The 12,609-nt window shown below is 41.1% G+C and overlaps 1 protein-coding gene across 10 annotated transcripts in view; it reads left to right on the forward strand.

Moving 5' to 3' along the window:
- Nucleotides 1–12,609, forward strand: part of itpr1b (inositol 1,4,5-trisphosphate receptor, type 1b) — a 148,130-nt gene that overhangs the window by 126,891 nt on the left and 8,630 nt on the right. For all 10 annotated transcript variants that reach the window (XM_031824920.1, XM_031824914.1, XM_031824917.1 and 7 more), the window contains one exon: nt 6,308–6,468. In XM_031824920.1, the coding sequence (XP_031680780.1) occupies nt 6,308–6,468 (161 nt within the window). The remainder of the gene's footprint in view (nt 1–6,307; nt 6,469–12,609) is intronic.

Here is a 12,609-nt window from a genome sequence, read left to right on the forward strand (position 1 = left end):
AATGCTAGTGATCAGTGGGGCTGACGCTCGGCCTGAGACTGTCTGCTAAGCTATCATGGTGGTAGCTACCATTTTGAGCTTGGGTTGGAATGACTAGGGGTTGTGGTCTGAAGAGTCGGAAGCAGTGCAATTTCAGAACAAGGTTTGCAGTGCAGCGAGCGTTGGAGGAGGATGAACAGACATTGCAGATGAGTGGTCTCAACCTGCACTTTAAGCCTGTCTGAGGCTGTTAATGTTGCATGCCTCACAGCTGGCCTGTGGCAGAATGGGGGCTGTTTTGCTCATCTCAGCAGTGTAAACAACAGAACGCCTTCTCTTCCCAGAACCAGAATGGTTAGTCATGGCTGATGTGTAGGAGTAACTTCCTCCTGTTGCCAATGCAGATTCTTGACCATGTTGGTGTGCTGTGCAATGCAATGGTAATGTACTGGATCACATCACCATATACAAGCTATTACTGCAGCTTTAGTTACTATAGCCTATCCATTTTAAAACATTTTCCATTCCATGTTAGATATTGCAAGCATGATTGTAACAGGTTGGTGTTACTATAGGATGATTCCAAGCCAGCGGGAGGAGAGCATATATTTTTGTATCTCTTAACAAGCTTTTTACATTTGCATCACAAACCATTTTTTGGGGAAAATCATTATGAAATTGGGCATCTTAGGCCCTTTTTAGACCTATACATACATGCCTCCTGTAAGACCCTTGTATCTGTGAACGGTACATGATACAGACATAAAACATCTCGGTACATTATACTCTGAAATACACATTTTCACGTTCAATTACTCAACATAAAAAAATATGAATATCTCAAAACTACCCTTTTTGATTTAGCTTATTTTTAGACATATTGTTTGTAACAAAATACTCTTCACACAAGTCATATTTCCAGAGTGGTACTTTTATCATATGATTAATTTTATACATAGAAATTGACATTATAGGTCGATAACCAATCACAGCCAAACAATAATTGATCATAACATACAACATCTAACGCTAAATTGATCATACCTTCAGAATTAGCAGAGAGACCACTCTGGAAATGTTATGTACTTGTAGAGTATATTGTTCCAAACTATATGGGCTCTATTTTCGGCTGCCGTTAAGCCAGCACAATGGTCAAACACACTCATTTGCAATTGACCTGTTAAAGCTGACCCTCTTCTATTTCCCTAGTGCCAGGATTGGTATTTTCCCCATTTTATATGAGCTCACTTGTTCTGAGGTGTGAGGGTTGGAAATATCTGAGATGTGTCCCTAAAAATGTGTGCCAAAGTGCCCGTTTCAGGCAGCACTGGTGGGGATATTTAAGACCAACCAAAAGCTGGTTTTAGCAGGTAACATGGTTGGTGATGGCATGGCTTTTGACAGCGTAAGCGCAGCCAATCCAGCCGTGATGCACAGTGCCCATAACAACGAGTTGTAAACCTCGTATTTAGAAACATACATTAGAAACAACATAGAAACAGTTTCTTTCATTTGATTAAAAACCAAGCATAGCGTCCCCTCTCGATGAAGGCATTTTTTATTCATCCTGCCAAATGCTTTCGCCAAGTAGTCAAGACTATCGATAAAGGGTTTGGCTCTTGAGACTGCTTTGAAATAAATCTTAATCACTTAAGCTTGATTAAAAGATCAAGTTTGGGAGCAGGAAAATATCGAGTGGACTTTTTTTTGTATCTATGTAGGCTATTGTACATTGCATCACAGTGCTAGTTGTGTCACTAGAGATTCTGGGTTCGAGTCCAGGCTCTGTCGCAGCCGACCGCGACTGGGAGACCCATGGGGCGGCGCACAATTGGCCCAGCATTGTCTGGGTGAGGGGAGGGTTTGGTCAGCAGGGATGTCTTTGTCCCATCGCGAACTAGCGACTCCTGTGGTGGGCCAGGCGCAGTGCACACTGACATGGTTGCCAGGTGTTCGGTGTTTCCTCCGACACATTGGTGCGGCTGGCTTCCGGGTTAAGTGGGCATTGTGTCAAGAGGAGGATGCACGGCTCTTGACTTTCAGTCGGTACGGGAGTTGCAGCAACGAGACAAGACTGTAACTACCAATTGGATGCCACAAAATTGGGGAGAAAAAGGGTACATTTTAGTTTTTGTTTTCAATTATTAAAAAAGAATACATTCAGCAAACACTGGGTGATTTTGTTTTACTGTTGCTGTTACTCGTTACTGTAGTCTATGCTATTTAATAAACCGTATCAATCCACATTGGACTAGGAAGAGAATATTCCATACCCCAAGCCGAATTGGAGTTGATGACAATGCAAATATCGTCAGCAACCTACATAACTTGAGACAACAGTATTAAAGGGACATTTAAACCATTTTCAACGTCATATTCATCATCTCCAGCACCACCCCAACATCAACATATGTGACTCACCACCTGGATTCGGTCCTATGTAGCAAAATTTGAAATAGTGTTTTTGTTTTACATTGGATAAAAGCTATATAGTTTTTATCCAATGTATATCATACACTACAGTTAAGGAACAATGAAAAAGTAATTCTGCTTCGAAAGTTGATAAACTTGTAACCCCACATTGGCCCTTGAATGTTTTGGTATGCCAACTGGAGAGCTCTTCTTTGTCTACACCCATTCAGCATCTTTCACACCCTCTTAAGCTTTGGCCCCACCCATCTCTTTAAGGATTCACATGTGAGGCCATGTTCTACACCATGTTGTAGTAAACAACCAAAGATTTCAAGACTAAAAGTGGTCAAAGCAGGAGCGTACAATAAGGAAACTCAAGGTAAAAATACACTATCTAGTACTTGGCCTATATCCTAAACTGACTTTGGTGCAGGTCATGTTGTTCTTCACTTTACTATCTCTGGTAAACACACACTATATCAAATACAATGTAAGTTTATTTGTCACATACAGAAGGTATAAACAGAACAGTGAAGTGGTAACTTATATACACGACCGGTCAAAAGTTTTAGAACACCTACTCATTCAAAGGTTTTTCTGGAAGCAAATAGGAACAACCGTCCATCATTACTTTTAAGACATGAAGGTCAGTCAATACGGAAAATTTCAAGAACTTTGAAAGTTTTTGAAAGTGCAGTCGCAAAAACCATCAGGCGCTATGATGAAACTGGCTCTCATGAAGGCTGCCACAGGAATGGAAGACCCAGAGTTACCTCTGCTGCAGAGGATAAATTCATTAAAGTTATCAGCCTCATAATACGCAGCCCAAATAAATGCTTCACAGAGTTCAAGTAACAGACACATCTCAATATCAACTGTTCAGACGAGACTGTGAATCAGTCCTTCATGGTTGAATTGCTGCAAAGAAACCACTACTAAAAGACACCAATAAAGAAGAAGAGACTTGCTTGGGTCAAGAAACACGAGCAATGGACATTAGACCTGTGAAAATGTGTCCTTTGGTCTGGAGTCCAAATGTGAGATTTTTGGTTCCAACCACCGTGTCTTTGTGAGACGCGGTGTGGGTGAACGGATGATCTCCGCATGTGTATTTCCCACCGTAAAGTATGGAGTAGGAGGTGTTATGGTGTGGGGGTGCTTTAATGGTGACACTGTCTGTGATTTATTTAGAATTCAAGGCATACTTAACCAGCATGGGACCACAGAGTGAAGGAAAAGCAGCCAACAAGTGCTCAGCATATGTGGGCACTCCTTCAAGACTGTTGGAAAAGCATTCCAAGCAAAGCTAGCTGATAGAATTCCAAGATTGTACAAACTGTCATCAAGTGTGGCTATTTAAAGAATCTTTGTTTCACACTTTTTTAGTTACTACGTGATTCCATATGTGTTATTTCATAGTGTTGATGTCTTCACTATTATTCTACAATTGTAGAAAAGAGTACAAATGAAGAAAAACCCTTGAATGAGTAGGTGTTCTAAAACTTTTGACCGGTAGTGTATTTGTATAGTAGCAATATCAAAAACAGAAAGGGTCCCAAAAAAATATTTAAAAAATATATTTTTGAATTATTAGATGACGCTTACTCAGACACACTTGTCTAAATGAATGGGTCATGTGAAAGAAATGTCAAGACATGTTCATGAAATACAATAGATGGCTGTAATCACCCCCAGACACACCTGGCTAACTTGATGGGTCATGTAATCATCTGACGAAGTGGAGTTTTTTTATTTAGACATCGCTAAACAATGAACCGGCATAATCCCAACTCATACTGCTACCAATACAAACGAATTGTCATACAGTTTCTGTGGTATGAATCTGCAGGTAGCTAAAGCTAACCAACTAGGTTCAATTTTAGCTAGCTAACATTAGGCTATAACTAGCAATGCAAATGGTTTCTGATTCAAACAATAGTGCTACACCGATCATACACGTAGCGTAACGTTAGCTAGCGAGCCAGCAAGCTAAAGTTTGCTAGTTAGCGAACAGTAGGCTTTAAGTTGCAAAGAAAATTACTTTCTGCCAAAATTAGAAACATATCATTTCTGAAAATGTAGCTGGACTCTTACACGTATACATGGATGAACGCTTCACATCAGATGGGAACCATTTAACTTGCGCCAGCGTTGTGTCAAGTCACTCCAGTTCACACTGACTGTGACATGTGCATAAAGTAGCCCATCACAACTTTTTCCAACTGATCTGTCAATAACACCTGCTAAATTCAGGGCATCAATGTTGTTGAGAAAAGTACCAAAACTTTTGTAGTTCTCGATGGCTAACATTATATCTTTCAAGATAGCCGTGGTAGAAAGGATTATCAACACATACTGAGCAGCTAAAGTTATAGACAGAAGCGCGCTACATGGCAGACCAATCCAAAGTCATCTCCCGGCATGTCCAGCCCATCCATTATCTCAGCCAATTCATGGCTAGCAGGAAGGTTCCTGCCTTTTTCCGTGGCTAAACCAAATACGCTCGTAATTTAACAATTTAATTTTTATTTACAGATGGAATACAAGTTTGTTATTAAGGCACAAGAAAGTTCACAGGAAGTTCACCGAGGGCATTTCTGCTAAGACATTCAAATTCCTCTCCTGTGAAGTAGTGATGTGCGACATATGCCTAGCTTCCTGAAATGGGTCATGTGAAAATGGCGCGTTTCTATGTTTTGTAGTAAAAAGAGATAGAAGAAACGTGTTTCCAATGACATCATCGGTGTGCATCATGTGATTTTAACCAATTATGAGTAGGCATTGCGTACTAATGGTCTACTAATTGGTTGATAATGTAATTGGAAACACTTATCTTCCTCTTATCTTTTTTACTACAAAACATAGAAATGCACCATTTGCACACATGTTGATGTTTGGGTAGTGCTGGGGATGATCAATATGAAGTAACATTTAAAAAAAAGATTTTCCTTTAAGCCATGAATTGATTGATTTGGCCAGTGAGTGGCCAAGCCCTCGTCACACCTATCATTTATTTATTCATCAAAACAGAGCACTTTCGTGCCACCACCAGCTATTGCACTCATAATTCCAGCATTGAAAATGACAAGAATATTTCTGAAACACCCCCAAACCTATAGCACTACTGCCTGCCCTAAAACTGACCGTTGCTTTAGGTTTGTTAAAATCAAACACTGTGTCTTAAAATTAACAAATCTAAAAGTGTAGTTTGGAGATATTATGTTTTAATGTTTATTAAATGAATGTGAAAAAAAAATCTGAAACGAAACATAATGCATATTTTAGGGCACACTATGATGAGTATATTGACACTAAGATTTTGTCTGTATCATGTGTGTTTTACAGATCAAAGGGTCTTACAGGAGCCATGTATAGGTCTGAAAGGGGCCTAAAATGTACACTTTCATAAGGATTTTCTCCAAGTGGTTTGTGATGCAAAAAAAGCTTTTCAAACATCCTTCCTCCAGATGAAGATCCTATGTGAAAATTGCCAGAACAATCTGAGATACCAAAGATATTTTGAACCACCCATTTAGCAGACGCTTTTATGCAGAAAGCGACCTACAGTCATGTGCGCAAACATTGTATGTATAGGTGGCCCCGTAGGACAAAGGGGAATGTAAAAAAAAAATAGCTTATGTGAGACATTGAGAACCTGTTGAGCGTTAAGTCCCTGGGCCTATTCTATTCTCTCTCTGAAATGCATTGTGTTCTTTTCTGCAATGACGCAACTTCCCCGTGCTATTGTTGTGCAGTCAGTCATTCCAACTAAGGTCATGACAATCACCAGACTCATAATGATTGACCCATTATTGCCACACATGCATTGTTTGTTTCCAGATGAAGAATGCAGTAACTGCCATGCATGTGTCTTCTTATTTGACCATTTGTTTTTTGTATGTCTCCTCATGTGCAGGCCTGGAAAGGGACAAGTTTGACAACAAGACAGTGACATTTGAAGAGCACATCAAGGTGGAGCACAACATGTGGCACTACCTGTTCTTCATAGTGCTGGTGAAGGTGAAGGACTCCACAGAGTACACAGGACCAGAGAGCTACGTCGCTGAGATGATCAGGGTATGACTAGACTACTACGCATAGTACCAGCCAGCTTATTACGAATGAGATTCTTGATTTTACACATCAAAATAGGCAGGGATGTGGTCATAAATATATCTCGAACAGGGAGTTTGCAGTTCTGCATGACTTCATCAGAGAGGCTCACATATCTGAGCTTTGATCAAATGTGTCTCCTGAGAATGCAGGTCAGTTCCTATACTAGATAAAGAAAGAAATTTTGGCGTGCAGTTAAATATCTCTGTCCCGTGGTGAGAATACATCTAAAAAAATCTTCAGAAATAGAAAACCACAAGCACCAATACATTGCTAGCTTTTTCAAGCAGAAATTTGCTTCCTGCAACACTAACTCAAAAAAGTTCTGGGACACTGTAAAGTCCATGGAGAATAAGAACACCTCCTCCCAGCTGCCCACTGCACTGAAGATAGGAAACACTGTCACCACTGATAAATCCACCATAATTGAGAATTTCAATAAGCATTTTTCTACGGCTGGCCATGCTTTCCACCTGGCTACTCCTACCCCGGACAACAGCACTGCACCCCCAACAGCAACTCGCCCAAGCCTTCCCCATTTCTCCTTCTCCCAAATCCATTCAGCTGATGTTCTGAAAGAGCTGCAAAATCTGGACCCCTACAAATCAGCCGGGCTAGACAATCTGGACCCTTTCTTTCTAAAATTATCTGCCGAAATTGTTGCCACCCCTATTACTAGCCTGTTCAACCTCTCTTTCGTGTCGTCTGAGATTCCCAAAGATTGGAAAGCAGCTGCGGTCATCCCCCTCTTCAAAGGGGGGGACACTCTTGACCCAAACTGCTACAGACCTATATCTATCCTACCGTGCCTTTCTAAGGTCTTCGAAAGCCAAGTCAACAAACAGATTACCGACCATTTCGAATCTCACCATACCTTCTCTGCTATGCAATCTGGTTTCAGAGCTGGTCATGGGTGCACCTCAGCCACGCTCAAGGTCCTAAACGATATCTTAACCGCCATCGATAAGAAACATTACTGTGCAGCCGTATTCATTGATCTGGCCAAGGCTTTCGACTCTGTCAATCACCATATCCTCATCGGCAGACTCGACAGCCTTGGTTTCTCAAATGATTGCCTCGCCTGGTTCACCAACTACTTCTCTGATAGAGTTCAGTGTGTCAAATCGGAGGGTCTGCTGTCCGGACCTCTGGCAGTCTCTATGGGGGTGCCACAGGGTTCAATTCTTGGACCGACTCTCTTCTCTGTATACATCAATGAGGTCGCTCTTGCTGCTGGTGAGTCCCTGATCCACCTCTACGCAGACGACACCATTCTGTATACTTCCGGCCCTTCTCTGGACACTGTGTTAACAACCCTCCAGGCAAGCTTCAATGCCATACAACTCTCCTTCCGTGGCCTCCAATTGCTCTTGAATGCAAGTAAAACTAAATGCATGCTCTTCAACCGATCGCTGCCTGCACCTACCCGCCTGTCCAACATCACTACTCTGGACGGCTCTGACTTAGAATACGTGGACAACTACAAATACTTAGGTGTCTGGTTAGATTGTAAACTCTCCTTCCAGACCCATATCAAACATCTCCAATCCAAAGTTAAATCTAGAATTGGCTTCCTATTTCGCAACAAAGCATCCTTCACTCATGCTGCCAAACATACCCTTGTAAAACTGACCATCCTACCAATCCTCGACTTTGGCGATGTCATTTACAAAATAGCCTCCAATACCCTACTCAACAAATTGGATGCAGTCTATCACAGTGCAATCCGTTTTATCACCAAAGCCCCATATACTACCCACCATTGCGACCTGTATGCTCTCGTTGGCTGGCCCTCGCTTCATACTCGTCGCCAAACCCACTGGCTCCATGTCATCTACAAGACACTGCTAGGTAAAGTCCCCCCTTATCTCAGCTCGCTGGTCACCATAGCATCTCCCACCTGTAGCACACGCTCCAGCAGGTATATCTCTCTAGTCACCCCCAAAACCAATTCTTTCTTTGGCCGCCTCTCCTTCCAGTTCTCTGCTGCCAATGACTGGAACGAACTACAAAAATCTCTGAAACTGGAAACACTTATCTCCCTCACTAGCTTTAAGCACCAACTGTCAGAGCAGCTCACAGATTACTGCACCTGTACATAGCCCACCTATAATTTAGCCCAAACAACTACCTCTTTCCCAACTGTATTTAATTTTAATTTATTTATTTATTTTGCTCCTTTGCACCCCATTATTTTTTTATTTCTACTTTGCACATTCTTCCATTGCAAAACTACCATTCCAGTATTTTACTTGCTATATTGTATTTACTTTGCCATCTTGGCCTTTTTTGCCTCTACCTCCCTTCTCACCTCATTTGCTCACATTGTATATAGACTTGTTTATACTGCATTATTGACTGTATGTTTGTTTTTACTCCATGTGTAACTCTGTGTCGTTTTATCTGTCGAACTGCTTTGCTTTATCTTGGCCAGGTCGCAATTGTAAATGAGAACTTGTTCTCAACTTGCCTACCTGGTTAAATAAAGGTAAAATAAAAATAAATAAAATAAAATAAAATTGTCGACTTTTTAAAAGTCATCCTCCACCCTGTTTTACCGTGTTACACCCTCTGGTCCATCGATATCGCCCCTGTCTGGTTACTGCCAGGAGGTAGCCTCGTGATATCTGCTGAACAGTGTGGGAAACCCCTCCCTTCCACAATGTCTGCTGTGTCTCCTATGCCAACCAGGCCTGAGGTTATTGCACTGAAGACCTAATTACCTACTCTTCCAAAGGCATGGCGGCATCTCGAACACATACATTGACATTTAGACTGAAGAACTCCACGGGAGGTAGTTCATTCCTTGGTGTCTTTAGAATTGTTTAAAAATATGTTGTTGCTCGATGAGTTTTGTTCAAATTCTGTTCTTGAATGTAAGTAGGCTATCCATTGCTTTTTTAGTGATTTCATGGAGAATTATAGCTGTCAAAGGAAAGCCCCTTCTTCAACAGTGGTAACTTTCCTGATGCAGTTGTGCTGGTGTTGGCTTCTGACACAGTTTTCAGGCACTATTTGGCCCAGTTCTGTCTCTCGGTTTGAGGTGCGCTGCGAGGTCTTATGAGGAGTCATCTGATTTGGGATTAACTAACCCCCTCTTAGCCTTGGACCCTACTGAGCCAAACAGAGCTTGTCGGGGACACATTGTGGTCCAAAGGAGGATTTAAAGTGACCTCTGCTTGAGAAAGGGCACATGGTGTGTTAGAATCCACTGACCCGTCAACTCGAACAGTGAACCACAACTGGACTCATGCAACATGTTTGATCATGTGGGGCCTCCTGCTCTGGGTTGGGAGCTAAATTAGGTGTCTGCAGCACGGCTCTCGGCAGAGCTCAGACATGGTAATTTATTGCAAGAAGCTGAGTTTAGAGAATTCACAGCTTAGATGTTAGCTCTCCAGCATCAGGAGGTTCATGCATGTCTGCATGCAGGCTCTGGGCTATTAATGGATCAAAACTTTTACCAATAACTAAGTTAATAGCTTGTATGTGTGTATATATGTGTGGGTATACAGTTGAAGTCGGAAGTTTATATACACCTTAGTCAAATACATTTAAACTCAGTTTTTCACAATTCCTGACATTTAATCTTAGTAAAATGTCCATGTTTAAGGTCAGTTAGGATCACCACTTTCTTTTAAGAATTTGAAATGTCAGAATAATAGTAGAGAGAATTCTTTATTTCAGCTTTTATTTCTTCACATTCCCAGTGGGTCAGAAGTTTACATACACTCAATTAGTATTTGGTAGCATTGCCTTTAAATTGTTTAACTTGGGTCAAATGTTTTGGGTATCCTTCCACAAGCTTCCCACAATACATTTTGGCCCATTCCTCCTGACAGAGCTGGTGTAACTGACTCAGGTGTGTAGGTCTCCTTGCTCGCACACGCTTTTTCAGTTCTGCCCACACATTTTCTATAGGATTGAGGTCAGGCCTTTGTGATGGCCACTCCAATACATTGACTTTGTTGTCCTTAAGCCATTTTTCCACAACTTTGGAAGTATGCTTGGAGTCATTGTCCATTTGGAAGACCCATTTGTGACCAAACTTTAACTTCCTGACTGATGTCTTGAGATGTTACTTCACTATATCCACATCATTTCCCTCATGAATCATTCTATTTTGTGAAGTGCACCAGGCCCTCCTGCAGCAAAGCACTCCCACAACATGCTGCCACCCCTGTGCTTCACGGTTGGGATGGTGTTCTTGGCTTGCAAGCCTCCCCCTTTTTCCAACAAACATAACGATGGCCATTATGGCCAAACAATTCTATTTTTGTTTCATCAGACCAGAGGACATTTCTCCAAAAAGTACAATCTTTGTCCACATGTGCAGTAGCAAAACCGTAGATAGATACTTTTGTACCTCTTTCCTCCAGCATCTTCACAAGGTACTTTGCTGTTGTTCTGGAATTGATTTGCACTTTTCACACCAAAGTACGTTCATCTCTAGGAGACAGAACGTGTCTCCTTCCTGAGTGGTATGACGGCTGCGTGGCCCCATGGTGTTTAAACTTGCGTACTATTGTTTGTACAGATGAACGTGGTACCTTCAAGCGTTTGGAAATTGCTCCTAAGAATTAACCAGACTTGTGGATGTCTACAAAAAAAAATGGTTGATCTTGGCTGATTTATTTTGATTTTCCCATGATGTCAAGCAAAGAGGCACTGCGTAGGCCTTGAAGGTAGGCCTTGAAATGCATCCACAGGTACACCTCCAATTGACTCAAATGATGTCAATTAGCCAATCAGAAGCTTCTAAAGCCATGACATCATTTTCTGGAATTCTCCAAGCTGTTTAAAGCCACAGTCAACTTAGTGTATGTAAACTTCTGACCCACTGGAATTGTGATACAGTGAATTATAAGTGAAATAATCTGTCTGTAAACAATTGTTGGAAAAATGACTTGTGTCATGCACAAAGTGGATGTCCTAACCGACTTGCCAAAGCTATAGTTTGTTAACAAGAAATTTGTGCAGTGGTTGAAAAACAAGTTTTAATGACCTAAGTGTATGTAAACTTCCGACTTCAACTGTATGTATGTGTGTCTGTGTATATATGCTGAAAGAAAGGACATTATTTTTGTCCATTAAAATAACATTAAATTGATCAGAAATACAGTGTAGACATTGTGAATTATGTAAATGACTATTGTAGCTGGAAACGGCAGATTTTTAATGGAATATCTACATAGGTGTCAGAGACCCATTATCAGCAACCATCACTCCTGTGTTCCAATGGCACGGTGTGTTAGCTAATCCAAGTTTATAATTTTAAAAGGCTAATTGATCATTATAAAACCCTTTTGCAATTATGTTAGCACAGCTGAAAACTGTTGTCTGGATTAAAGAAGCAATAAAACTGGCCTTCTTTAGACTAGTTGAGTATCTGGAGCATCAGCATGTTTGGGTTCGATTACAGGCTCAAAATGGCCAGAAACAAAGACCTTTCTTCCGAAACTCGTCAGTCTATTTTTGTTCTGAGAATTGAAGGCTATTCCTTGAGAGAAATTGCCAAGAAACTGAAGATCTCGTACAATGCTGTGTCCTACTCGCTTCTCAGAACAGCGCAAATGGTCTCTAACCAGAATAGAAAGAGGGGTGGGAGGCCTAAGCAACTAAGCAAGAGGACAAGTGCATTAGAGTGTCTAGTTTGAGAAACAAATGTCTCACAAGTCCTCAACTGGCAGCTTCATTAAATAGTACCCGCAAAACACCAGTCTCAACGTCAACAGTGAAGAGGAGACTCCGGGATTCTGGCCTTCTAGGCTGGTGTTTTGCGGGTACTATTTAATGAAGCTGCCAGTTTAGTTTAGCCTTATTCTAAAAATGATTAAATAAAAACTGTTCCTCATCAATCTTCACACAATACCTCATAATGACGAAGCGAAAACAGTTTTTTAGACATATTTGCACATTTATTTAAAAGAAAATGTTTTAAATGCTTTTTTAACATAAGTATTCAGACCCTTTGCTATGAGACTCGAAATTGAGCTCAGGTGCATCCTGTTTCCATTGATCATCCTTGAGATGTTTCTACAACTTGATTGGAGTCCAGCTGTGGTAAATTCAATTGATTGGACATGATTTGGAACGGCAAACACC

This window comes from Oncorhynchus kisutch, linkage group LG5 (assembly GCF_002021735.2).
Source record: "Oncorhynchus kisutch isolate 150728-3 linkage group LG5, Okis_V2, whole genome shotgun sequence".
Classification (NCBI taxonomy): Eukaryota; Metazoa; Chordata; class Actinopteri; order Salmoniformes; family Salmonidae; genus Oncorhynchus; species Oncorhynchus kisutch.